General features: G+C 42.1%; 1 protein-coding gene across 1 annotated transcript; it reads left to right on the top strand.

Moving 5' to 3' along the window:
* Positions 1 to 292: 292 nt before the first annotated feature.
* has2 (hyaluronan synthase 2) lies at positions 293 to 27,504 on the top strand. Its single transcript, XM_070873944.1, has 4 exons — positions 293 to 892; positions 15,902 to 16,528; positions 20,562 to 20,663; positions 24,600 to 27,504. The coding sequence occupies exons 2-4, from the start codon at positions 15,902 to 15,904 to the stop codon at positions 25,527 to 25,529; spliced, it is 1,659 nt and encodes a 552-aa protein (XP_070730045.1). The 5' UTR covers positions 293 to 892; the 3' UTR covers positions 25,530 to 27,504.
* The last annotated feature ends 385 nt before the right edge of the window (positions 27,505 to 27,889 follow it).

Raw genomic sequence — 27,889 nt, forward strand, 5'->3', positions numbered from 1 at the left:
TGAAATGTAAATGCTCCAGTCTTCTGAAATATAGCGTATATGGGGAATGCTGTCCCGAAATGTCAGGCTCACTCTAGGTATTAAGATAACTGATTTCCAAGGAAGCGTGGATTTGCGCTCAGTCTGCGCCGGTGGGCGGGTTTAGACATCCCCCTCCCCTTAAACCCCCTCGATTCCGAGGGACTGCCTATGATGATGATGAAACCCCCTCGATTCATTAACCAAAAAAAAAAGTTAGCCTTGTTATAAAAGTCCACGAAACTTCCTCTGGGCAGTACTTGGGTTAGAAAAAGTCAGCACAGAAGGAGGGGTTGCGATCAAAACTATAAGGGTTGGCGTGTGCTCGCAATTGCACAAGGGTTAGTGTAAGGGAACTGGCTGAGCGTGGATTTGCTGCAGGGGACCCGGGGTTGGTTTTATCCCTGCACACGTAAGAGTTTAAAATGTGATTTTTTTTAAAGAACTTATGCGAATGAATTATTTTTAAAGAAATATTTAAGTTTTATTTATTCGTGGTAACAAAGGTGTTCAGGACTGACTTCTAATGCTGAAATAAAAAACAGTTGGGAAAAGCTTGTGAAATATTTTTTTTTAAACTCTGGTATTGGAACTGAAGATTTGACTTGAAGACCGGCGCAAAAATTTCAAAAAAAAACATTGTACAAGATTGTTGGAAGCGGCTGGTTTATTTTTGCACAAACTCCGGTCAATTTGAAACTTGTAGGACTCCTGTGATCGAGGTGTTCTCGGCACACACGATGAAGCACTGACTTTATCCCTAGACTTGAACAGTGAGAGAGAACAGACTACAGACCACACACACGGCAACAACTGAGCTTAAAATACAAGAGCAGGACAACTTCAATCTCCCAGCATCAAAGGATATAGCAAGGTATGTCAACTTACTTCTTAATAACACGTTAATAACATGCTTTTAACTGCAAAAGTATATATATATAGTCTCGGTGGGTACACAGTAACACATTATTCCAACTGACGAATTGGAAAGGGGACGGTGCCAAAAAGTACAAAAAATAAAGAATAAGGGTCTTGTTAGCCGAAAAGCGTTGGTGTAAATGAAGATTTAAACTTCTGGGCAGTGGATGGAGAAGACTTTCTGTTGATTTGCAGTTTGGACTGGTCTCAGCCCCCTCTCTCAACACATCTCGCAAATGCAGTAAGAATCACACTGCAAAACGGAAAATTAAACCAGGCACAAAGGGGTTCACTTATACTTCAGTAGATCAGCCCAGTTTTCCGAAAAACGCAATCTTTTGCTGTGTTCAAATTGCTGGAGCGTGCATTTCTGGAAAATGTGGGGTTGAGCATTACGTGACACAGGTACAGCAGAACCACGCGCCATCGCACGCTTTCATGCATTCTCACCGAAATAATAATTCGCTCTATCCCCCAACCTTTAAAGCTGCTATTTAACATTTCTGATGGTTTTTATGTCGAGTGAAGAATATATTTCAAACATGATCTTTTCTTTCTGCTGTGTGCAAACAAAATCGTTGGAACAGACAGCACTGAGACAAGTTGGGACTTTATTTTTTTCTGGGGGGGGGGCAACAATTTGCATTTCGTAAAATGTAAAATGCGAGCTACAATTGGCAGCTTTTATCCTGCAGGAGATCAAAGGAACAAAAAAACTGAAGTGCAGGAATCGACAGCATGTGGGGGGGGGGGGGGGGGAAGAAGCTGGTTAATGAAAAGTTGCAAGTGTAGGACGGATGAGTGAATTGGCGCAATGCAACTTGCTGAGTGAGAGCCTTACTCTATTGTAGTGCAACCTCGTGGCAGCTCACTCGGGAAACGCCCCCTTTTTGTTGTGTCACAATCCCAGCCCACGTCACACCCAGCAATCCCATTGGCTGGCGAGCGGCTGGACAGGGAATTCCCCTCGGGATTCGGGAGCCCCCGGGAGTGACGCGCGCGCTCGCGGGGTGGCACTTCAAACAAGATCTGGGGCTTGAAAACCAATCATGAGACTATTCTCATTTACTAACCTCAAACACTTCGCAAGGTTCAACTCATTTGAAAATAATTCACATTTCCTTCGACATGTTGGATTTATGTACTGCAGTCAGACAACTTGCATGTAAATACCACTTGCAATTTCATTGAAATAAAATGTGCTTGTCAATGCTATGAAGAGGCAAACCAGCGTTGCACGTTGGCATAGTTTTGGTCAGTTACTGGTGAACCTTGAATGGCTTAAATTGTAACTTGCGCTCAAGACAGTCAAGCCATTTACCAATCCAGCCTCATTAATTGACGGACATCTCGGGATCTGTCAAATTATTTTTTTTTTGGCTTTAGATGCTTAGAGGCATGACAGAGAAAGCACTGTTTCCCGAAAGCGAGAGAGGGATGTGTAGATGTGGAGCTCAATTCATTTAAACATAGATGCAATTGTGTTTACCCAAAAGCAGTCGTGTTTTCTTTATCGTCAGCGTTTTAGAATTCTGTGGGGATCTGAATCTGCTTTTCGAGATTTCTGTAGCCTCCTGCTGAAGTGGACGCTTGGTGAAGCTTTAAATACCCGATAGCTTACCTGACAGGAAAAGGCGGAGCGGCCACTGTATCACGTCATTTAACAAATCAACTGGGGCTCATACAGTGCAGACAATGTCTGTTTCAACATTTTCATCAAGATTTCAGTCAAGTATTAATAGCTTCCCCGCCACGACTAATGCGTTGCTGCAGACAAAATATTGCGGGTCAATTATAATTAAAAAGATGTATTGAGATTATGGTCATGGGTCAAACTGAATGACAACATAGAAAATACAAGACGTCAAGAGGCTGTTGTTTATCCTCCACACCACGGGCCACCCTAATCCCACCCTTTTCCTTTATCCCCCTTTCCTTCAGCCACGGATCTTACTCATTATTAAATGTCTTGGTCTCTGCTACAATCATTAATTTCCCCCTCCCCCAACAGGAACTTCTCCTAAAGTAGCTTAGAGAAGCCACCTACCTCCTTTTCTGGAAGTGAGATTATATGGGATCTATAAATTTAAAGATTGTTTAGAAATAAGCTGAGGCACAAGGTATAGTGTCTTGATTGTTATACATACAGTTGCTCGGTTAGTTCAGCAAATCAATGCCAGATGTAACCCTTAACTCCCCATCTGCAGGGTGGGACTTTCAATAAGGCCGGCATTGCTGTTTCCAGATGGACACGATTACCATTGGAGCTTGATTTGAACATTATTTAAAAAAAGAGTTACTCTTAGCTTTAGTCAGGAGGGGAGCTGATAACCTAGAGTAACCAAATGCAATGATACAGCTCAGCAGGGGTCATCTGATTTAATTGTATGGGGCCAATCACACTCTCCTGCTCATCTATACTTTACCTGTCACTGAAACCAAATAACTTTGTATCGAAACTCTCTCCTAAAGACACTGTTAAGAAAGTATTAACACTTCTAGCATCAGAAGGCCATGATTCAATCCAAGAAGGTTACAGAGGCATAAGACTCAGTCAAGCACCCTCACTTGCATTTATATAGCGGCGGTCACATCTTTGAAGTGTAGTCACTGTTGTAACCTAGGAAATGCAGCAGCCAATTCGCACACAGCACACTTCCACAATCAGCAATGTGATGATGATCAGATCATCTGTTTTACTAACGTTGGTTGAGGGATAAATATTGGCTGGAACATCGGGGAGAACTTCCCTGCTCATCTTTGAAATAGTGTAATGGGATCGTTTACATCCACCTGAGAGAGCACCTTCCATAGTGTCCCACTCCAGTCTCTCGAGTGGAACTTGAGCCCACAATCTTCTGACACAGGCAAAAGTGTTACCCACTGAGCTAAGGCTGATACCTCTACCATTCATTAGAACCAGTGTCCTGGTCTGCAAGGGTCCATCATCATCATCATAGGCGGTCCCTCGAAGCGAGGATGACTTGCTTCTATGCCAAAAAGAGATAAATTCACAGGTGTTTCAATGAAGGACCTAAAATTCCAGGTCCCGAACTGCATGTTGAAGGGTGGAAGATGTCTGTGCGTGGATTTTTTTCACGTGTGGTGGCCGTTGCACACCAGCCATCACACAGGCTTGACAGAGCTAGGTTTTGGTCCAGTGGCAAGGATTAACCAAGGCGACTGGAGACCAGCTCTGCTGCACGGACCTAACGCGCACACACATCGCAGTGTGGGCCCCGAACCCACGCCCTTCACATCCCTCTGCAATCTCTCGCTGCTCCTTCACCCGAACCTCGCCGCTCCTGCTGTACCTGCCCATACTCCAATCACCAACCTGGGTTATGGTGACATCCAATCCAGTCACCCTCTTCAAAGCCGTTGCTGTCCTGAACTGGCTGGCGCTGCACCTTGAAGTGGTATGCCCCACACTGCTCCTTTGAAGGTCCCGACCTGCTGATGGTCCTTGCAGGTCAAGGCCACCGTGCCAAATGCTGCTCCTATCACTATATCATATATACTGTATTATATATTCTGTATACTGTGAGATCAATGTTGGACCATGTGTTGAAACCAAATAACTATTTTAATAATGATCTTAGAATAATCATAAACCAATAAGCCGCATTACTACTCCAGTTTCAGATCTGAAACCTAGTTTAGCAATGCAGAACAAGCTTTACTATTTAATAAACCCTTCATAAACTTGAGCGCATCCACAGCTCTGTTGCCCGGGTCCTAAGTCACACCAAGTCCCAATCGCCCATCATCCCTGTGCTCGCTGACCTACATTGGCTCCCTGTCTGGCAACATCTCATCCTTGTTTTCAAATCCCTCCATGGCCTCACCCTTCCCTATCTCTGTAAATTCCTCCAGCCCAACAACCCATCGAGATCCCAGCGCTTCTCCAATTCTGGCCTCTTGAGCATCACCAATTTTATTCGGTCCAACATTGGCGACTGTGCTTTCAGCTGCCTAGGCTTTAAACTGTGGAATTCCCTCCCTAAACCTCTCCGCCCCTCTACCTCTCTTTCCTCCTTTAAGATGCTCCTTAAAACCTACCTCTTTGACCAAGCCCTGTCCTAATATCTCTTATGTGGTTCGGTATCAGATTTTGTTTGATAACACTCCTGTGATGCGCCTTAGGATGTTTTACTATGTTAAAGGTGCTATATCAATACAAGTTGTTGTTATAACTTATAAATCTGGGATTCACTGTTTGGGGCTCTAGACAGCAATGGGAAAGAGTGCGACACACTGAGCCAAGTTTGTCATTCTGAAGTCCAATATACTTCAAGTCTCTCGCCGCTTCTGCTGCATTTGCCCAGGCAGATTGGAGCATGGGCAAATGCAGCAGAAGCGGCGAGAGACTGTGGAGGGATGTGATCAGGGCCCAAGGGAGGTGTGAGTTCAGGGCCAGGCACCCAGGGGCAACACGGGCCAGCCCACACTGCGATATGTGCGCGCACTAGGTCCGTGCAGCAGAGCTGATCTCCAGTTGTCTTGGTTAATCCTTGCCACTGAACCAAGACCTAGCTCTGTCAAGCCCGTGTGGTGGCTGGTGTGCAATGGTCACCACACGTTAAAAAAATCCACGCAGAGGCATCTTCCATCCTTCAGAATGTAGTTCGGGTTCTTCATTCGAAACACCTGTGAACTCATCCTTTTTTTTTGAAGCATAGAAGCGTAGAAGCATAGAATATAGGTGCCAGGAGTAGGCCATTCGGCCCTTCGAGCATGCACCGCCATTCAATGAGTTCATGGCGTGGAAGCAAGTCATCCTCATTTCAAGGGACTGCTTATGATGATGATGGTGATGATACTTCAAGTAGTTACAATAGTTTACAGTTCTACTTCTTAAACTTATATATCTGTTCACGGGAACTATCTCTGTGAAAATGCGTCTAGAAAACTTTTACTTTGGGCGGGGAAAGAAGCCAGAAGAGCGCAATCGATTTCTTGCGCAATTTATGCCATGAGATGAGGCGCAGTGTTTTCAAAACAAAAGAAAAAAAAGTTTGCCACACTTTATTTCATGAAACAAAAGCAAAATATTGCGGATGCTCGAAATCAGAAATAAAAGCAGAGAATGCTGGAAATACTCAACAGGTTAGGCAGCATCGATGGAGAGAAACATTTAACATTTCAGGTCGATGACCTTTCATCAGATCTTTATTTCATGGCAGCTGTGTCCCTTTAAATGATGTTGTCACGGGAACTTTTGGTTTCAGTTTGAGCCATGTGACATCATAGATTCTGCCCTAGGATTATACTTCAAATACCGAGCACATTACTTTAATAACCTTTATCAGACACCAGCTCATTAATACCAAGGACCTTTGGATAGAGTTTGGTGCTGTATCAATCTTCGCAATATCACTGAACCAAAATCGCAACCATTTGAACACAATCTGTATTTAGTACATGAAAAGTAAAATGGAAAGACATAGACCAACTTTCGTTCTGTCAGATAGTTTTTGTACCTCGCTGACTCATCTCAGGGCACAAGTTCATCCCAAATCATGGAAATAATAGAAAAAAAGCAAGGTATACATAATGCTTTAATGATTTCATCAATTGTATTTAACTCACAGAATAAATCAAATTCCTTGTTCTAAACAAAATTCTTTAAAGAGTTCCATATGTTCTTTTAAAAACAATGTTTTCCATCATTTCCAAAGACATTTGATTCCTAAAGAACATAAGAAATAGGAGCAGGAGTAGACCACCTGGCCCCTCGAGCCTGCTCCGCTATTTAATAAGATCATAGCTGATCTGATCATGGACTCAGCTCCACTTCCCTGCCCGCTCGCCATAATCCTTTATTCCCTTATCACTCAAAAATCTGTCTATCTCTGCCTTAAATATATTCAATGGCCCAGCCTCCACAGCTCTGTGGGGCAGAGAATTCCATAGATTTACAATGCTCTGAGAAGAAATTCCTCATCTCAGTTTTAAATGGGCGGCCCCTTATTCTGAGACTATGTCCCCTAGTTTTAGTTTCCCCTTTGAGTGGAAATATCCTCTCTGCATTCACTTTGTTGAGCCTCCTCATTATCTTATATGTTTCGATAAGATCCCCTCTCATTCTTCTGAACTCCAGTGTATAGGCCCAACCTACTCAACCTATCTTCATTAGTCAACCCCCTCATCTCCGGAATCAACCTAATGAACCTTCTTTGAACAGCCTACAATGCAAGTATATCCTTCCTTAAATATGGAGACCAAAACTGTACGCAGTACTCCAGATGTGGCCTCACCAATACCCTGTATAGTTATAGCAGGACTTCTCTGCTTTTATACTCTATCCCCCTTGCAATAAAGGCCAACATTCCATTTGCCTTCCTGATTACTTGCTGTACCTGCATGCTAACTTTTTGTGTTTCATGCACAAGGACTCCCTCTGCACTGCAGCACTTTGCAATTTTTCTCCATTTAAATTATAATTTGCTTTTCTATTTTTTCTGCCAAAGTGGATAACCTCATATTATCCCACATTATACTCCATCTGCCAAATTTTTTCCCACTCATTTAGCCTGCCTTTATCTCTTTGCAGATTTTTTGTGTCCTCCTCACAATTTGCTTTCCCACCCATCTTTGTATCATCAGCAAACTTGGCTACATTATATTTATCCATGACTCAGCTCCACTACATGACTTCATCCAAGTAATTAATATATATTGTAAATAGTTGAGGCCCCAGCACCGATCCCTGCAGCACCCCACTAGTTACTGTTTGCCAACCGGAAAATGACCCATTCATCCTGACTCTCTGTTTTCTGTTAGTTAACCAATCCTCTATCCATGCTAATATATTACCCCCAACCCCGTGAACTTTTATCTTGTGAAGTAACCTTTTATGTGGCACCTTATCAAATGCCTCCTGGAAATCCAAATACACCACATCCACTGGTTCCCCCTTATCCACCCTGCTCGTTACATCCTCAAAGAACTCCAGAAAATTTGTCAAACACAATTTCCCTTTCATAAAACCATGCTGACTCTGCTTGATTGAATTATGCTTTTCCAAATGTCCTGCTACTGCTTCCTTAATTATGGACTCCAGCATTTTCCCAATGACAGATGTTAGGCTAACTGGTCTATAGTTTCCTGCTTTTTGTCTGCCTCCTTTTTTAAATAATGGTGTTACATTTGCGGATCTGTTGGGACCGCCGCAGAATCCAGGGAATTTTGGTGGATTACAACCAATGCATCCACTATCTCTGCAGCCACTTCTTTTAAGACCCTAGGATGTAAATCATCAGGTCCAGGGGACTTGTTCGCCTTTAGTCCTATTATTTTACCGAGTACTACTTCTTTAGTGATAGTGATTGTATTAAGTTCCTCCCTCCCTATAGTCCCTTGATTATCCACTATTGGGATGTTTTTAATGTCTTCTACTGTGAAGACTGATACAAAATATTTGTTCAACGTCTCTGCTATTTCCCTGTTCTCCATTATTAATTCCCCAGTCTCATCCTTTAAGGGACCAATATTTACTTTAACCACTCTTTTCCTTTTTATGTACCTGTAGAAATTCTTACTATCTGTTTTTATATTTCAGGCTAGTTTACTTTCATAATCTATGTTCCCTCTCAAGTTTTTAGTCATTCCTTGCTGGCTTTTAAAAGTTTCCCAATCCTGGCCTCCCACTAGTCTTGGCCACATTGTTTTCAATTTGATATCACCCCTTATTTCCTTAGTTGGCTTCGAATGGTTATCCCTTCTCTTACAGTCTTTCCTTCTCATTGGGCATATTTTTTTGTTGCGAGTTATGAAAAATCTCCTTAAATATCTGCCACTGCTCACCAATCGTCCCATACTTTAATCAATTTTCCCAGTCCATTTTAGCTAACTCTGCCTTCATACCTTTGTAGTCTCCTTTATTTAAGTTTAGGACACTGGTTAGAGATCCAACTTTATCACCCTCCAACTGAATTTGAAATTCAACCATGTTATGATCAATTATTCCTAGAGGATCCTTTACTAGGTAGGAGATCATTTATTAATCCTGCCTCATTACACAGTACCAGATCTAAGATAGCCTGCTCCCTGGTTGGTTCCGCAACATACTGTTCAAGAAAACTATCCCAGATACACTCTATGAACTCTTCCTCAAGGCTACCCTGGTCAATTTGCTTTGTCCAATCAATATGAAGGTTAAAATCGCCCATGTTTATTGTTGTTCACTTTTTACAAGCCTGCATTATTTCTTGATTTATACTCTGTCCAACACTGTAGTTACTGGTAGGGGGCCTATTGACTTTCCCCCCCTTCTTATTCCTTATCTCCACCCAAACTGATTCAACATCTTGATCCTCTGAGCCAATATAGTTTCTAACTAACGCACTGATCCCATCCTTTATTAACAGTGCTACCCCACCTCCTTTTCCTTTCTGTCTGTCTTTCCAAATTGTCAAATACCCCTGAATATTTAGTTCCCAGTCCTGGTCTCCTTGCAACCACGTCTCTGTAATGGCTATCAGATCATACCCATTTGTATCTATTTGTGCCATCAACTCATCTATTTTGTTACATTCAGATAAAGAGCTTTTAAATCTGTTTTTTTACCATTTTTTCCTGCTTTGACCCCACTTTCTGATAAACCTTTATGTTTATACATTCTGTCTCTTCCTAGCATGCTCTGGTTTTCATTTCCCCCATTGCTACCCTGCTCTATTTATTGCCTTCTCCTTATTCTTTGACTTTTTACATTTTCGCTCATCTGAATCCTCCCCCCCCACTAATTAGTTTAAAGCCCTCTCTGCAGCCCTAGTTATTCGATTCGCCAGGACCCTAGTCCCAGCATGGTCTAAATGGAGCCCGTCCCAACGGAACAGCTCGCTCTTACCCCATACTGGTGTCAGTGTCCCATGAACCAAAACCCATTTCTCCCACACCAGTCTTTGAGCCACGTGTTTAACTCTCTGATCCTATTTACTTATGCAAATTTGCTCGTGGCTCAGGTAGTAATCCAGAGGAATCCTTGGAGGAATGTGGTTCTCCAGGCGTGTGCCACCCACCCATACCTTGCTCAAGTCTCCATATTTCATGTATGAACCTAGGCAGTAAATGTTGGCAGGCTATTGAACCATGGGGGTACCAAAGCTCTCCTCGTGTGACATCCCCACACATACACTTCCAGTGGTGGGGTTATTTCACAGTGATCAGGAGTGGCAAAACGATCTGATAGTGTCAGCCGTGGCTCAGTGGTTAGCACTCTTGTCCCTCAATCAGAAGGTCGTGGTTTCAAAATCATACTCCAGAGATTGAGTACAAAAATCCAGGCTGACACTTCAGTGTGGTATTGAGGGAATGCTGCACCATCGAGAGATGCCATCTTTCGGGTGAGTCGTCTCAGGTGGCCGTCAAAGATCTTATGGCACTATTTTGAAGAAGAGCAGGGGAGTTATCCCCGGTGTCCTGGCCAATATTTATCCCTCAATTAACATCACTAAAATATCAGATTATTTGGCCATTATCACATTGCTGTTTGTGGGACTTTTCTGTGGGCAAATTCGCTGCCGCGTTTCCTACATTACAACAGTGATTACACTTCAGTAGTACACAATTGGCTGCAAAATCATTTTGGGACATCCTGAGGTCATGAGAGGTGCTTTCGGAATGCAAGTCCTTCTTGGGATACTGTTTAGTTGGCTGTCTTGAGATCAACTAACTCAGCATCGACAGAGCAATTAGAACCTCAGATCTCTGCTGAGCTGCATGGACTCAGCTCTACATTGGTTCACCATCTGCATCCTTGTGGAGCTCCGGGTCCATACTATTAACTGGCCTTTGGCAGTTATTTAGCAGAATCCAAAACTAGCATCACTAATAAATCCAATAGGGAATTTAGGAGGAACTTCTTACCCAGAGAGTGGTGAGAATGTGGAAGTTGCTACCACAGGGAGTAGTTGAGGCAAATAGCTTAGATGTATTTAAGAGGAAGCTAGATAAACACATGAGGGAGAAAGGAATAGAACGATATGCTGATGGGGCGAGATGCAGTAGGGTTGGGATGAGGCCCGTGTGGAGCATAAACACCGGCATAGATCAGTTGGGCCGAATGGCCTGTTTCTGTGCTGTACATTTTATGTAATTAGGTAGCTCTTATTGAAGCAATCCAGAGATAGGAATGCTTGAAGATCAGCAACACACTCTTAACAATTCTTCTCAACAGCCATTAAATATAAATGGTGTAGGACAGAATGAGCTGCTCCATTAAACAAGTGAGTGGAGAAGTTCTGACCTCCACTCGCTGATGTTCTGAATTATTGGCAGGGCTGCAATCGATTGTCTGCTTCCATTTCCTTTAAGGAAGGAAAAGGCAGCATTCGCTGCCTCCTCTACTAACCTCACAACATCTATTAAACTCCATCATGGTTTCTGGATTCTTATAAGATTTCTCAATAAAGCAAAACCCTCTCAACAACAACAGCAACTTGTATTTATAGGGCATCTTTAGTAGTAAATGTAGTTAAACATCCCAAGGCGCTTCACAGGAAAGTAATCGGACAAAAATTGATACCGAGCCACATAATTGGAGATTAGGGCGGGTGACCAAAAGCTTGGTCAAAGAAGTAAGTTTTAAGGAGCATCGTAAAAGAGGAGAGAGGGGCAGAGAAGTTTAGGGTGGGAATTCCAGAACTCATAAAAAAATAAACCAGTTTGCATTTGCTTAATGGGCTATGCAGTTTTGATTGCCCCCCCCCCCCCCCCCGCACCCCCGTACATTGTTTCACTCGCATTTTATAAAATCTTACCCTCTACCTTTCATCACCTGAGAATAGAAGATTATTGATCATTATTTTTGGAAGTTCAATGCATTAAGTAATGGAAAAACCTGCTCTTGTACAAAATGAACCCTGCTCTCAGTATGATTAATATTCTCCCACTAACTGAGAGGTTAGGGAGACAAGAAACTCACAGCTGGGAGTAACACACTTCCATGTTCGCAACCATGAAGTGATTTTTTCTTTATCAACAAATGATGTAAATGGGCGGTGATTTGGAGCAGGGGTCTGGCCACCAGATGGGGGCGATGACATTTCAACGTGAGCCTTTTCCAAGGCAGCAGATGAATAAACAATCCAAATGGGAAATGGAAGAATGAAAAATGAAATGTTTGCCTAAATGTAGCTTCTGTTGAATAATTGAGTCCAGAGTCCATTTTATTGGGGAGGGGATGTATTATAAACCACTCTGGTGTTTTAGTTGGCCCCATTATAAACTGCAGGAAGTCAGTTAGTCACTTCATTAAAAAAAAGGGAAGCATCCTCACAATATTTCAGGATTCTTACCGTTTCAAATGAAACAATTAACAGCCCCGAACCTCCAGACATTGTTTCACCAACAAGAATCGTCTGAAGGTGCCTTGGATTTTCCTAACACTGTGCAAGATTATTCACCGCAAGCCGTGGGATTTTGCTCCATGCTATTTTATGATTTGGTTGCATCAAATGTAATATAGGATGTGTTAACTTTAGAATCAGTGTTAAACTGATAACTCTGGGCAGTGATGCAGTGTCAGCTGTGGCTCAGTGGGTAGCACTTTTGCCTCTGAGTCAGAAGGTTGTATGCACAGGTTCCACTCCAGGGACTTAAGCACAAAATCTAGTGGTGTTGCCTTTCAGATGAGACAAACTGAGACCCTTTCTGACCTCGATGGTGAATGTAAAAGATCCCGTGGCACTATTTGGAAGAAGGGCGGAGGGGAATTTTCCCTGATATCCTGGGCCTAATATTTATCCATCAACTAACACCCAAACACAGATGATCTGGTCATTTATCACATTGCTGTCTGTGGGACCCTGCTGTCGACAAATTAGCTGCTGCTATTCCTACATTACAACAGTGACTACACTTCAAATGTACTTCATTAGCTGCAAAGCACTTTGGGACATCTTGAGGACATGAAAAGCGCTATAGAAATGCAAGTCTTTCTTTCCTTTTCGTTGTTGTCATGTAGGCCTGAAGGGGAACTGGATCTAACTATGGAGTGAAGTGATATGAGGGTGAAATCTTGAGATTGGTAGCTGCCAGCCATGTGGCACAGTATCATGTTTATAGTCCTTGGCTCCTGCCTGACTACAACATCCAATCATCCTGACCAGGAGCGAGGTCAGCACATGCACCCTATTAAGGGATATGGAGCCAAGGCAGGTGGATAGAGTTAGGATATAGAGCAGCCATGATCTTATTGAATGACAGAATAGGCTTGAGAGGCTGAATGGTATCCTGTTCCTATACTTGGATAGAAAAGTACATGTTTAGAGAGAGGGAGGAGGGGAGAGTCCCACTCTCCAAACAATTAAATTAAAGACTAGATTAGGCTGACGCAGTACCCAGGTACCACCACTGTTGACGGCATCGGATATGCATTGCTGCTCGTAACCCAACTCGCACCAAGTCCCTCTCACCCATCACCCATGTGCTCGCTGACTTACATTGGCTCCTGGTCCAGCAATGCCTCAGCTTAAAATTCTTATCCTTGTTTTCAAATCCCTCAATGGCCTCGCCCCTGCCTATCTCTGTAACTGCTTCCAGTCCCACAACCCTCCAAGATCTTTGCGCTCCTCCAATTTTGGTGGCCGTACTTCAGCTGCCTAGGCCATAGGCTCTGAAATTCTCTCCTTAAACCTCGTCGCCTCTCCTCCTTTAAGACGCTCCTTAAAACCTACCGCTTTGATCAAGCTTTTGGTCACCTGTCCTAATAGGTCCTTATATGTCAAATTGTCTGATAATCGCTCCTGTGAAACATCTTGGAACTACGATAAAGGTGCTGTGTAAATGCAAGTTGTTGTTGTAGATGCTGTATCTATGCTTCAGAAAGTCTCAATTCACTGCACTCTGGAATCAGGTTGGACCGTGACTAGTTTTATACTCCCAGAGATTGGTGCGAAGCGAGAATTACTTGGCATCCAATGTTAAGTCTACAATCTGAATGTATGTACTCTTGAGACTCCCTGATGGAGGATCACAGCCTTTCCACTTGACATAGCGAGTGATGTATCTTTACTGCGGTATCCAATGTCGGAGGGTGGAGGGGTGGGGGAGGGAGGAGGGTTAAAAGTGCCTCTTGATCACTGCTTACACGACTTTTAAAATGCTAACAGTGGGCGAGGAGAATTACGCATTGAAGAATGGCATTCCAACCAGACAGTGTGTTAAGTGGGTGCAACCTAGCTATAGTGTAAATGTGACAATCATTGATGGATCGTTAGGTAGCAACTTCAAGCGATTTGATCACATCGTTATCATCATCATCATAGGCAGTCCCTCGGAATCGAGGAAGACTTGCTTCCACTCTTAAAATGAGTCCTTAGGTGGCTGAACAGTCCAATACGAGAACCACAGTCCCTGTCACAGGTGGGACAGACAGTCATTGAGGGAAAGGGTGGGTGGGACTGGTTCACATTGTTATAGTCCAGTCCTCTTTCCTATCATTTATTTCAGTTAAACAGAGTAACAGTCAATTGCTGGGCCATTGGAAATGTTTTATTTTGCGGACCGGACAAGATGGAGGGATCCTTCCAAGGTCCTCTGGGGTAGTTTGAAAATGTTTGCCTCTATCGCAATGCAGTAATGCGTAGTTTTGCATTCAGTGGAAAAAAAATAGAGTTGTGAGAGTGGACGAGTGTTATAATATTGTCACACACCAATTAAGCCCAACTTTACATACATTTACTGCAACGGCGTTAATTGGCACCAACCAAAACTTGACACCGAGCCACATATGTTAGGATGGTCGAAGAGGTAGCCACAAGATTATTTGAAAGATTGTCCTGACGCTGCTCAAATTGAAATAGAACAGGATTGAACTGTTTCCATGAAAACATATACCTTGAAATGGATTACTTTTGCACACAAAAGTATACCAGTTTAATTATAAACCTTTTTTCTAAAATGAAAATTCCGTGGGTGTATGTGTGTGTGAGCCAACAGAAAGAACACTGTCCTTTGAAAGGTAACATAAACAGAGACAAATGGAAAAACAAACACGAGAGCAATGAAGTACAGGCCAAAGCGTAATAAATATACCCAGCCAGACATGGAACAGATTCAGACTGCAGTTACTGTACTGACACTCCTTCAGCTCATTGACACTGGGAGGGAAAAAAACACTTTGGTCTTCCTGTCTCATTCATTGCTAGTGAACAGTTTGTCATCAGAATCTAGGTTACATCACGTGTTGGTAAACCATTACATTCTCCAAATGTCTTGGCCATACAGTCACAGTTGCAATCGCAGTAGTTGCTAATCTAAAAACATAGGAAGAGTAGGCCATTCAGCCCCTCGGGCCTGTTCCACCATTCAATAAGATCATTGCTGATCTGTATCTTGACTCCATTTAACTCTTAATACTCTTGCCTAACAAAAGTCTTAATTTTGACATTTTGAATTGACCCCCAGCCTCAACAGCTTTTTTGGGGAGAGAGTTCCAGATTTCCACTCCCCTTTGTGTGAAGAAGTACTTCCTGACATCACTGAACCGGCTCTTGGAAAGAGCTATCCAATTAGTCCCCGAGTTCTAATTTTAAGGTTACGCCCCCATGTTCTGGATTCCCCACCAGAGGAAATAGTTTCTCTCTACCTTATCAACTCCTTTGATCATCTTAAACACAACTCAATTAGATCACTATCAATCTTCTAAATTCAATGGAATATAAGCCCAGTCTATGCAACCTGTCCTCATAATTTAACCCTTTTAGCCTCGGTACTAGTTCTAATTTGAAAATTAGCAACCCCATTTTCGAGTAATGGATTGAAACAAGGCTTACCCTTGCAGATGAATGTTGAACTCAACCCAGCAAGCTAGGTGATCTTGAGCCAACTGGTCATGTGAACAAAAATGTTAGCATTTGTGTGTTGAATCCAAGTATGAGAAAGTGCTTTATCAATGACATTTTATATTTCTTTGGAAATTAAAACCCAATTTTTACCCCCCCTCTTTGTAATGTTACAGATGCGTTGCAAAAATCTGACTTCCATCCTACGGATAGTGGGGACAACCCTATTTGGTCTTGCTCTTTTGCTGGGAATCGCAGCTGCTTATATCGCTGGGTATCAGTTCATAGCCACGGACAATTACTACTTTTCCTTCGGACTGTACGGTGCCATCTTAGCCCTGCATCTGCTCATTCAAAGCCTCTTCGCCTTCCTGGAGCACCGGAAAATGAAGCGGTCCCTGGAAACCCCTATCAAACTGAACAAATCGGTGGCTCTGTGCATCGCCGCCTATCAAGAAGACCCAGATTACCTGAGGAAGTGTTTGCTGTCTGTCAAAAGGCTGACCTATCCGGGCATGATCGTCATTATGGTCATAGACGGGAATAGCGATGATGATCTGTACATGATGGACATATTTGGCGAGATCATGGGAAGGGACCGATCAGCCAGCTATGTGTGGAAGAGCAACTTCCATGAGAAGGGTCCGGGTGAAAGTGACGAGTCACATGGGGAGAGCATGCAATATCTCACGGGGTTGATCCGGTCCAACAAGAGCGTGTGCGTCATGCAGAAGTGGGGAGGCAAGCGAGAAGTGATGTACACTGCATTCAAGGCACTGGGGCGCACTGTGGATTACGTGCAAGTAAGGCTCTTGAACTCTGAAACGGTTCCAAAGTCAAGTAGTGAGACCATGGAACAACTCTATAAATGATGCACCATGTAGGAATCCTATATATACTTTGTATATTGTTCCAATAAAACCTCTTGTGTACATTAGGTAAATGTTTGAAAAAAAATTACCCTTGTAATATATATATATATTTAATGAAGTTGTGCATTTTTGGAAATTCTGCCGATTATAAAGATTAGATTTTCCTATACTGAGCACATTAGTCTCTGCAGTCGAATAACGTGCACGAAAGAATTGACAACACTGGAGGTCTTTTAAATTAGTCTAGTCATGTCATCTAAACCCCAGTACAAGGAAAGGATTCCACTAGAATTCTATCCTTCTGTCTCAGAAAAATAACCTGGCAAATTCCATGCCACATTTCTGAGATGTGGACAGTTGCCCACTAGGCATTATTAATAGCCATCACTGATTGGAAGAATCTTCCCTCTGCCTTCACGGAATTGAGTTTGAACCTAGTTCCAGAGAGGATGGATTGTGACACATACTTTAGCCTGGCGTTACACGTGCTGGTGCAGCAACAAGCATCTCTCCCACATGTAAATTGGTTCCAATAGTAACTGGCTTCTCCTGTGTATAGTTTCTAGATTAAAAAAATATAAAATTCCCTCTCTTAATTTTATCCCCTTACATCCACCAGTACCTCAGCCAAGTAGTCATTCTTCATGTGCCAGTCTAGACAGTGTATATCAGCAGATTATTCAGTCATACGCAGCATCAGAGCAAAGGCTGGCCATTTCCATAATACTCTTTTCCAATAGGAGTTTTGGATAGTGACTGGGTGTGAGAACTGTTTTTGTTTTTCACCCACACTAACCCATGGGCCCTTTGTAGTTCTTGGGCTGAGGTCAGCTAACCTTAAGTATGGATTAGGGATCCATACTGGAATCTTTGGATTGTTATGGTTCAGTAGGCAGCAAATTCACCAACAGAGCTAACATTTGCAAGGTTTTATACCTATGGCTAAAACTAGCCGATGATAATTTCTTTCTTTTTGGATTGTGCCCCTCGTTGGAGCTTGTAATCAATACCAAAAATGTGATCTAGTCCTCACAGTGTCCGCTTTCCTATTACATCAAGTCTACAGCTCAGAAAGCGGCCGTTCGGCCCAACTGGTCTATGCTGGTGTTTATCCTCCACACGAGCCTCCTCCCACCCTACCTCATATCAACATATCCTTCTATTCCTTTCTCCCTCATGAGCTTATCTAACTTCCCTTTGAATGCATCTATGTTATTTGCTTCAACTACTCCCTGTGGTGGTAAATTCTAGATTCTCACCATTCTCTGGATAAAGACGATTCTCCTGAATTCCCTATTGGATTTATTACTGACTATCTTATATTTATGGTCCCTAGTTTTGGACTCCTCCCACAAGTGGAAACAGCTTCTCTAACTCTACCCTATCAAACGCTTTCATAATCTTAAAGACCTCCATCAAGCCACCCCTCAGTCTTCTCCTTTCTAGAGAAAGGAGTCCCAGCCCATTCAGTCTTTTCTGATAGACATAAACTCTCAGTCCTTTCAGTATATGATAAATGATAGTTTTAGAATATCCTGAAAAAACGTAAAAATTATTTCTTGACAAGGTTTTGGTAACTACATCACAGTTGCTGAGCATTTAGTATGAGTGTCATCACACATGAATATCGGTTAGGATTAGCGATTCAACCTGTGTTGACATAAAATTGGACCTGATACTGAGCAAAACTGCCAACATAAAGTTAACATACATCATAACAAATAAAATTCTCTGGTATGATTTCAAAGTAATAAGCCGATCTTGGGGGCTCAGACGAACATTATAAACTATTCAATCTCCTCTTCCGGGATTTGTGACAACTTGTGTAAGCCCACAATTAGATAACTGCCTTATAATCATTCCCAGTGACCGTTATCCGCTCTGTAATACCCTGTATCACTAAAACACGATAGGTCAGTCAGCACATACAACACAGCCTTCCTGTGAAGGTAAAGTGTGCCAGTAACATACATTGCCACTATTACAGTGGTATCATAAAATGCATGAGGGTTACAGATTTCTAACTGTCAGAGGACCCTGTATAGATTTCATTGTCTTTGAGACATCTGATTTATTTCATTGCACAGAGATCCTCAATTAAATGTAGAAAACAGTTTCCGTTTTAAAATGTACAGATCCTCAATCACTTTACTCTGATACATCTGGGTCTCTGAAGTGATCTATAAACTTTCCCTTTCAGCTTTGATATATAGATACTCAAATGCCCAATTGCTCATCTAAAATAAAAGTTCAGCTTATATCATAAATAAAGTGATCTCAGCCTTGCTCATCTACATGGAATAGAGACATGTGCAGTGGACAAGATGTTTGATGTAGCAACATGATTCTTCCTCACAAAATGTGTCCCAGGTTGACGCTGTTAGAAGCTGATGTAATGCCATGTAGAATGGAAATATAACATAATATAGAATTTTAGTATCAACTGAACTGTAAATGATTTTCAGACAGTAATAAAATTACAGAAGCAATTTCCAGTACCCAATGTGAACAAATTGAGCCCAGTTACCTTGCACTGAATCGCTTCTCCAGACCAATTCATTTAAATTTACCCCTACGCTCCCTCCCCACAAAGACTGGTGAGTAGGTAAAATCAGAGAGACCAGAAAGGTTGCAGGTTTGATCCCCTGTCTGTTGACTTCACCTGGGATGGCAGAAAGGGGCTAGACAACTGGCCTCAATGAGCCTCAGTGATAAGGAGGCTGAAATTAGTTAGGGCTCCCACTGCTGACTATTCAGTTAGTGACTCATGCTGGTAGTGGGTATGCATAGAAGCATTGATGCCTTCTGGTTGAATAGCTGCCCAATAGCCATGAATAGTAGTCATTAGATGGGAATTGGGATCTGTAGAACCATACTACAACAAGGACTCAGTACAAGAGGCAATAGTAGAACGAGCCCAATGCAAGACCATGCACAGAAAGACTGTTGCCACGTACCCCAGCAAAGTTACACTTCCCTCCCTTGTCATAATGAAGAAAAGATTTGGATAATTATTGGGATCTAAAATCAAGGTAGCTCACAAAAACCTTACTTATCATGATTACAAGATACAATTCAATTTTCATTAGTTACCGGGTATATTTTTCCAGTGTCCCTTCCTGAAGGAGTGATGCCATGTGACAGACCTCACCTGAGTGGCTATTGTTCGCGTATAAACTCAGAAATTTGATATTGGGTCCAAAAAAAGACAATCCTGCTCTTTCCCTCTGCATGCACTTAACTTTCCAGCAGGAATCAGGAGCAAGAATCCCAGCTAATATTGCCTCTCCTTAGACCAGTGAGAATCAGAGGGGTCTATATTGAAAAGTCACATTGCATTGCAGCCCTGACTTGAGATATTTCATTCAGCCTTTTGAACAGTATATTGAAAACTACATAAGGCACTGATCCTTAAGGGCCACTCCTCAAATTCATATCAATAGATTGTGATGCCTTCACTGAGCTCGAAAGAAGGGACATAGTATTGTTTGACAATGGAGAAATCTTAGCAATGGTCATCAAAGTAATTTCAAGAAATTAACAAGAGCAAGGCAATATAAATCAAATTAGCAGGAACATTTTTAAAACCAACATTTGGGGAGAACATTACTAATGTTATGATTTCTCATTTTTTCTTTTTAGTTAAAACTTTTTCCACTCAAAAAAGGGGGAGGAGGAAACACAACATTGGGAGCATTGAAAAAATATTAGTTAAATAATCTTAGTTACCTGTGAATCCATCAATATGAATAACCCCACCCCCACTACTTGCAAACCACACCAACTAGAATATGTAATTATAATCAAGTAATTTCAGATACTACTCGCATCACTGAAGCAGGTGGCTGGGAGGAGGCTTGTGTGGAGCATAAACGCCGGCATAGACCAGTTGGTCTGAAAGGCCTGTTTCTGTGCTATAAACTAATTCTATATCAGAGTAAAAAGGTACGTTGTCTTTCTACAGGTGTGTGATTCGGATACAATGCTGGATCCTGCTGCAACAGTGGAGATGGTTAAAATTCTGGAGGAGGATGCAATGGTTGGAGGAGTTGGTGGTGATGTCCAGGTACAGTGCACTGTCCTCGGTTATTTCCTGAAACTGGTCTATGTCCATTGAGAAACCTTCCATTGGCAGTGGGAGAAAGTGGGTGAATTCTAGTGGTCATTCGAGGAAGGATATATATTTTGGGGAAATGGAGCATTTTACTGAACGTTGGATACCCAAGTGATTTGATTTTCCAACATAGCTGCAGTTTACATCCAAATAGTTTGAAATGGGTTCAACACTGACCCCAATGAAAGTGTGCTGTTGGACCCAACTTTCTGTGGTTAGCTCATTGCCATAATTATGCATCGCTTCAGGTGATGATTTGGATGTGTAGAGTCACAATAATTAACGGAAGCAGAAAACTGGAAGTTTAAGGGATTCAGATGATGAAAAAGGGAAGTATCGGAATGGAATTGGGATGGGGAAAATACCTACAAGTGGAGATGATGTCACCACGTGACTCAGTTCTGTAGCTGCAGTGTGTCCTTTGCAGCAGATGACACAGCTCTTTATAAACTTGCTAAATCTTTTATCAATCACTGCTTAGTCCTCAGCTGGAGTATTGCGTCCAGTTCTTGGACACCACACGTTAGGAAGGATGTCACGGCTTTGGAGAGGGTGCAGAGGAGATTTGGACCAGGGATGAGGGACTTCAGTTATGTGAAGAGACTGGAGAAGTTGTGTCTGCTTAGTGCAGATAAGGTTAAGGGGAGATTTAATAGAGGGTCAAAATAATAAAGGGTTTTGATAGAATAAATAAAGAGAAACGGTTTCCACTGGCAGGAGGGTCGCTATCCAAAGGACGCAGATTTAAGATAATTGGCAAAAGAACATGAGGGGAGTTGAGGAGAATTCTTTTTACGCAGCAATTGTTATGATCTGGAATGCACTGCCTAAAAATGTGGTGGAAGCAGATTGAGTAGCAATCTTCAAAAGAGATTTGGATAAATGCTGTTAAAAGAAATATTTGCAGGGTTATGGGGAAAGAGCAGGAGAGTGGAACTAATTGGATAGCTCTTTCAAAGAGCCGGCACAGGGCCAATTGGCTGAATGGCCTCCTTCTGTGCTGCATCATTCTATGCCTCTAGCTCTGTGGTGACCTGCACACTGGGAAGACAAGTTTTCTACAGATGTTGAAACCAGGTGTGCCAGGGCCTGCAGTTATGGATAGTGTCATCACTGTGGGCGCAGTCAATCGGGGTATGCTGTTGATCACCTCACCATGCCGTCTTTCATAACAGTGCCACTGAAAACATGCCATATTGTGATTGGGGGAAGCATCCAATAATATATTTAGTCAGACATTCACATATGTTAGTGGTGCCATTGAATCTGTGGTCCCAATAAACAAATGGAAAAATTACACAGGATATACAACATGGAAACAGGCCGTTTGGCCGAACCAGTCCATGCAGTGTTTATGCTCCACTTGAACATAAGAACATAGAACATAAGAAATAGGAGCAGGAGTAGGCAATACGGCTCCTCAAGCCTGCTCCACCATTTAATAAGATTATGGCTGATCCGATCATGGACTCAGGTCCACTTTCCTGCCCGTTCCCCATAACCCCCTATTCCCTTATCGGTTAAGAAACTGTCTAGCTCTGTCTTAAATGTATTCAATGTCCCAGCTTCCACAGCTCTCTGAGGCAGTGAATTCCACAGATTTACAACTCTCTGAGAAAATAAATTTCTCCTCATCTCAGTTTTAAATGGGTGGTCCCTTATTCTAAGATTATGCCCCCTAGTTCTAGTCTCCCCCATCAGTGGAAACATTCTCTCTGCATCCACCTTGTCAAGCTCCCTCATAATCTTGAACGTTTCGATAAGATCACCTCTCAATCTTCTGAATTCCATTGAGTAGAGGCCCAACCTACTCAACCTTTCCTCATAAGTCAACCCCCTCATCTCCGGAATCAACCTGGTGAACCTTCTCTGAACTGCCTCCAAAGCAAGTATATCCTTTCGTAAATATGGAAACCAAAACTGCACGCAGTATTCAAGGTGTAGCCTCAACAATAGCCTGTATAACTGTAGCAAGACTTTCCTGCATTTATACTCCATCTCCTTTGCAATAAAGGCCAAGATTCCATTGGCCTTCCTAATCATTTGCTATACCTGCATACTAACATTTTGTGTTTCATGCACAAGTACCCCCAGGTCCCGCTGTACTGTATCACTTTGCAATCTTTCTCCATTTAAATAATAACTTGCTCTTTGATTTTTCCTGCCAAAGTGCATGACCTCACACTTTCCAACATTATACTCCATCTGCCAAATTTTTGCCCACTCACTTAGCCTGTCTATGTCCTTTTGCAGATTTTTTGTGTCCTCCTCACATATTGCTTTTCCTCCCATCTTTGTATCATCAGCAAACTTGGCTACGTTACACTCAGTCCCTTCTTCCAAGTCGTTAATATAGATTGTAAATAGTTGGGGTCCCAGCACTGATCCCTGCGGCACCCCACTAGTTACTGATTGCCAACCCGAGAATGAACCATTTAACCCAACTCTCTGCTTTCTGTTCGCTAGCTAATCCTCTATCCATACTAATATATTACTCCCAACCCCGTGAACTTTTATCTCGTGCAGTAACCTTTTATGTGGCACCTTGTCAAATGCCTTTTGGAAGTCCAAATACACCACATCCACTGGTTCCCCTTTATCTACCCTCTCGTTACATCCTCAAAGAATTCCAGCAAATGTGTCAAAATATGACTTCCCCTTCATAAATCCATGCTGACTCTGCCTGATCAAATTATGCTTTTCCAAATGTCATGCTACTGCTTCTTTAATAATGGATTCCAACATTTTCCCAACCATAGACGTTAGGCTAACTGGTCTATAGTGTCCTGCTTTTTGTCTGCCTTCTTTTTTAAATATGGTCGTTATATTTGCAATTTTCCAATCTGCTGGGACCTCCCCAGAATCCAGGGAATGTTGGTAAATTACAACCAGTGCATCCACTATCCTTGCTGCTACTTCTTTAGGATGCAAGCCATTAGGTCCGGGGGATTTATCTGCCTTTAGTCCCATTATCTTACTGGGTACCACCTCCTTAGTGATTGTGATTGTGTTAAGTTCCTCCTCCCCTATCGCCCCTTGACTATCCACTGTTGGGATATTGTTAGTGTCCTCTCCCCTAAAGACTGATATAAAATATTTGTTCAGAGTTTCTGCCATCTCCATGTTCCTCATTACTAATTCCCCGGTCTCATCCTCTAAGGGACCAACATTTACTTTGGCCACTCGTTTCCTTTTTATATACCTATAGAAACTTTTGCTATCTGTTTTTATACTTTCATAGTCTATCTTCCCTTTCTTAATCACTTTTGCTGGCTTTTAAAAGCTTTCCAATCTTCTGTCTTCCCACTAGTTTTAGCCACTTTGTATGCCCTTGTTTTTAATTTGAGCCTCCTCCCATCCTTCCTCATCTAATTCTGTCAGTATAACCCTCTATTCTTTTCTCCCTCATATGCATATCTAGCTTCCCCTTAACTGCATCTATACTATACTTCTCGACTACTCCCTGTGGTAGCAAGTTCCACATTCTGACCATTCAGAAGTTTCTTCTGAATATCCTATTTGATTTCTTGGTGACTATCTTATATTGATGCTCTTCCCCACAGGTGGAAACACTCTCTCTGTATCTACTCTTATTAAAACCTTTTATAATTTTAAAGACCACTATTAGATCACCCCTCAGCCTTCTCTTTCCCACACTACAACAGTGACTACAGTCCAAAAGTACTTCATTGGCTGTAAAACGCTTTGAGACATCTGGTGGTCGTGAAAGGTGCTATATAAATGCAAGTCTTTTATTTTAATAGCAAAGAGAACCAGCCTGTTCAAATATTTTTTCCCTACTTTTTTCATTGTGCAACTGGTCCTTTAACTGTATTCCTTGGAATATTTTATACCTAATAACTTTTGTTTTTCTTCATCAATTGACAGATTCTCAACAAATATGACTCCTGGATTTCATTCCTGAGTAGCGTCAGGTATTGGATGGCCTTCAACATCGAAAGAGCCTGTCAGTCCTACTTTGGCTGTGTGCAATGCATTAGTGGACCTTTAGGGATGTACAGGAATGACTTGCTGCACGATTTCATGGAGGACTGGTACAACCAGGAATTCCTGGGCTCGCAGTGCAGCTTTGGGGATGACAGGCACTTGACAAACCGTGTGCTGAGTCTAGGATATGCCACAAAATACACCGCCAGATCGAAATGCCTGACTGAAACCCCAACACAATACCTGAGGTGGTTAAACCAGCAGACACGCTGGAGCAAATCCTACTTCCGAGAATGGCTGTACAATGCCCTGTGGTTCCACAAGCATCACCTGTGGATGACATACGAAGCAGTGATCACTGGATTCTTCCCCTTCTTCCTCATAGCCACCGTCATCCAGCTGTTTTATCGCGGCAGGATTTGGAACATCCTTCTGTTTCTGCTCACCGTCCAGCTCGTGGGCCTCATCAAGTCTTCCTTTGCGAGTTGCCTGAGGGGCAACATTGTGATGATTTTTATGTCGCTTTACTCCGTGCTGTACATGTCAAGTTTACTCCCGGCCAAGATGTTTGCGATCGCGACCATAAACAAAGCAGGCTGGGGAACGTCGGGAAGAAAAACCATCGTGGTGAACTTCATCGGGCTGATCCCGGTGTCGGTGTGGTTCAGTATACTTCTGGGAGGGGTCATGTACACCATATACAACGAGACCCGGGATCCCTTTTCTGATTCTGAGCAGACAGTTCTCATTATTGGGGCGATACTATATGCCTGCTACTGGGTCTTGCTGTTAACTCTGTACATTGTCCTCATCACCAAATGCTGTAGGCGGAGAAAGGAACAGCAGTATGACATGGTACTTGATGTATGATGTTTACATGTGCACGTATCATTATTATTGACAAGTTACAAACAACAAGTGAAAATCTTCTCGCATCTGGTGGCGTCATCAGGTGATGTCCCAAAGGATATGAATCGTTGCTGCTGTTACTTCAAGAAATGCAATAGAGTTCATATGGTTGTGCCAAAGAAACTAAAATACGTTAGATCTACCATGCAATTCATGCTGAAGGAACCAATCTGTGTGGAACAATTATGACTGTTTTGATGTCTCTGCACTTTTTTTTCATTGGGCAAAATGCTTGATGGTGTTTCAGAATACCTCACCGGCAGTGCTTGTGGATAATGGGGTGAATCTTAACATTTGAATTCTTGAAACGATTCTCTCACCCACTCCTTCACACATCCTCAGCGAAAGTCAAACCAAGCCATATTGACTGAGTGAAAGAAAATGTGTCCTGACTGTACTTTGTTCACAACTATTGGCTTTCGGGCCTGGAAGTTGACATTTTTTTGTAATTTTCAGAACATAGGCTGATGCTGTAGTTTTTTTGTGTAAGTTTACTTATATTTGCATTTTCACGAAAACAGCAGACTGGAGTGATCGAATTCTGCCTATCTTATGATTGTTCGTTTAAAAAAAATAATGAAACCAAAGTTTTATCGCCTTTATTAAACTTTTCCTTGAATGACTTATGTGAATACGTGAATGAAAATGTGAAATGTTACAACTGATTTTTATACCGATGACAATTTTAACGTACACCAATAAGAAATGTCCAGTGTCAATCAAATCGGCGTCAGGTCAAGCACTAAAGTGGAACTGAAAAACATATTTGCACCTCAATATGTTTTAGATTTTTTTTTGTTCATACAAGAGTTATATATAGGCAGATCAGTGCCAGGTTCAATGATGGCCTTCAAACCAGTTTGACAAGTAGACAGTGTTATCCGCCACTTGACATTGACCACTCCTAGAGTTTCATTGGATCTCGGGTAAGGCTGAGGAGTGCTTTATGGGAGCCTAGCACTCCACCTTGTCAAGGGGTGGGCTGAGGAGAGGGGAAGAACCAAAAGTCTTCTCATTCACACTACTGTGAGTGTGAGCCTACTGCAGGAGTGTTGTTGAAGCCCGTGGTCTGTTTAAACCCACCCTGCCTGCTGCAGATACGTGAAGATGCAAAAAAAAAAATCCTGTGGCCCAACTAATCCCATTTTTGTTTTTGACATGATAAGGTTCACCTTTTCTAAAGTCTTGGAATTATGAATGAAATTGTAAGGATCATTGAAGAACAACTGCATACCACTATTAGAAAAAAAAGCACCAGATTTTTAAAAAAGTGAAGTGATGTATGACAGGACAAGCCAGTAAACAGATGTCCTGCAGTCAATTGGTTGCTGAACAACACACTGGGTGGATCAAAGGTTAGTACTTACCACCGAGAGGAGATTTTCTGGCTTTCTCCTACCTCCGACCTCCCCCCCACCCCCCCCACCCTTCCCCTCCAAATGTGTGACAACTTGACATTTCTACAGTATATTTATGGGCTTAACACACACAGAATAACTGAAAATATCAAATACTGATAATAACACTTGCCAATGACTGTAAAAAAACAGATGTGATTCTCATATGCCCGACTTTGAAAGAAAAACATTTTGAGCTTTTTATACGTTGTGAACAAATTGTCATAAGTGAGTAAGACATTCTTAGCGAGAGGTGGAATCCATAGGTTTTTATCTGGGATTATGAGTAACTATATTGCGTCTGCTAGACGTTGATTTTTGTTTACATTTCCTGGTTAAAATTGACTTCATTTTCCGAAGTAAATAAAATAAATGTTAATTCTCTTGATGTACTCAGCAGTATTACATTTTTTTAAAGGTAATTTTTGACATGTTATTGCAAATAATAACCAAAAATGTACATGCAAATCATTAAATCTCATAAATCTGCAAACATCTGAAAGTCTTATGTAGCCTATATCATTCCCTGTAGAATGTTAACATAGCTGCCTATATTTATTTAAGCAATGTTGCAACATATTCCAAATTACAGATTGTATTAGATAAAGTTATGAATCCTACATGAATAAATATTTTTGATAACATAGCACGGTTGTTTATTCTTTTCCATTAAGAATAAAAGAGGTAAGTATTCCCCCAATAGCTCTGTGCCTTGTGCAGTGTTGGAGCCGTGCAGCTGAAGAAAGCCCCAGGTTGAACCGCTTTAGTGAGGAAAGAAAGAACTTGCATTTCTATAGCGCCTCAGGACGTCCCAAAGCACTTTACAGCCAATGAAGTACTTTTTTTGAAGTGTAGTCACTGTTGCAATGTACAAAACACGACAGCCAATGTACACACAGCAAGCTGCCACAAACAGCAATGTGA

Source organism: Pristiophorus japonicus, chromosome 1, assembly GCF_044704955.1.
Source record: "Pristiophorus japonicus isolate sPriJap1 chromosome 1, sPriJap1.hap1, whole genome shotgun sequence".
Lineage (NCBI taxonomy): Eukaryota > Metazoa > Chordata > Chondrichthyes > Pristiophoridae > Pristiophorus > Pristiophorus japonicus.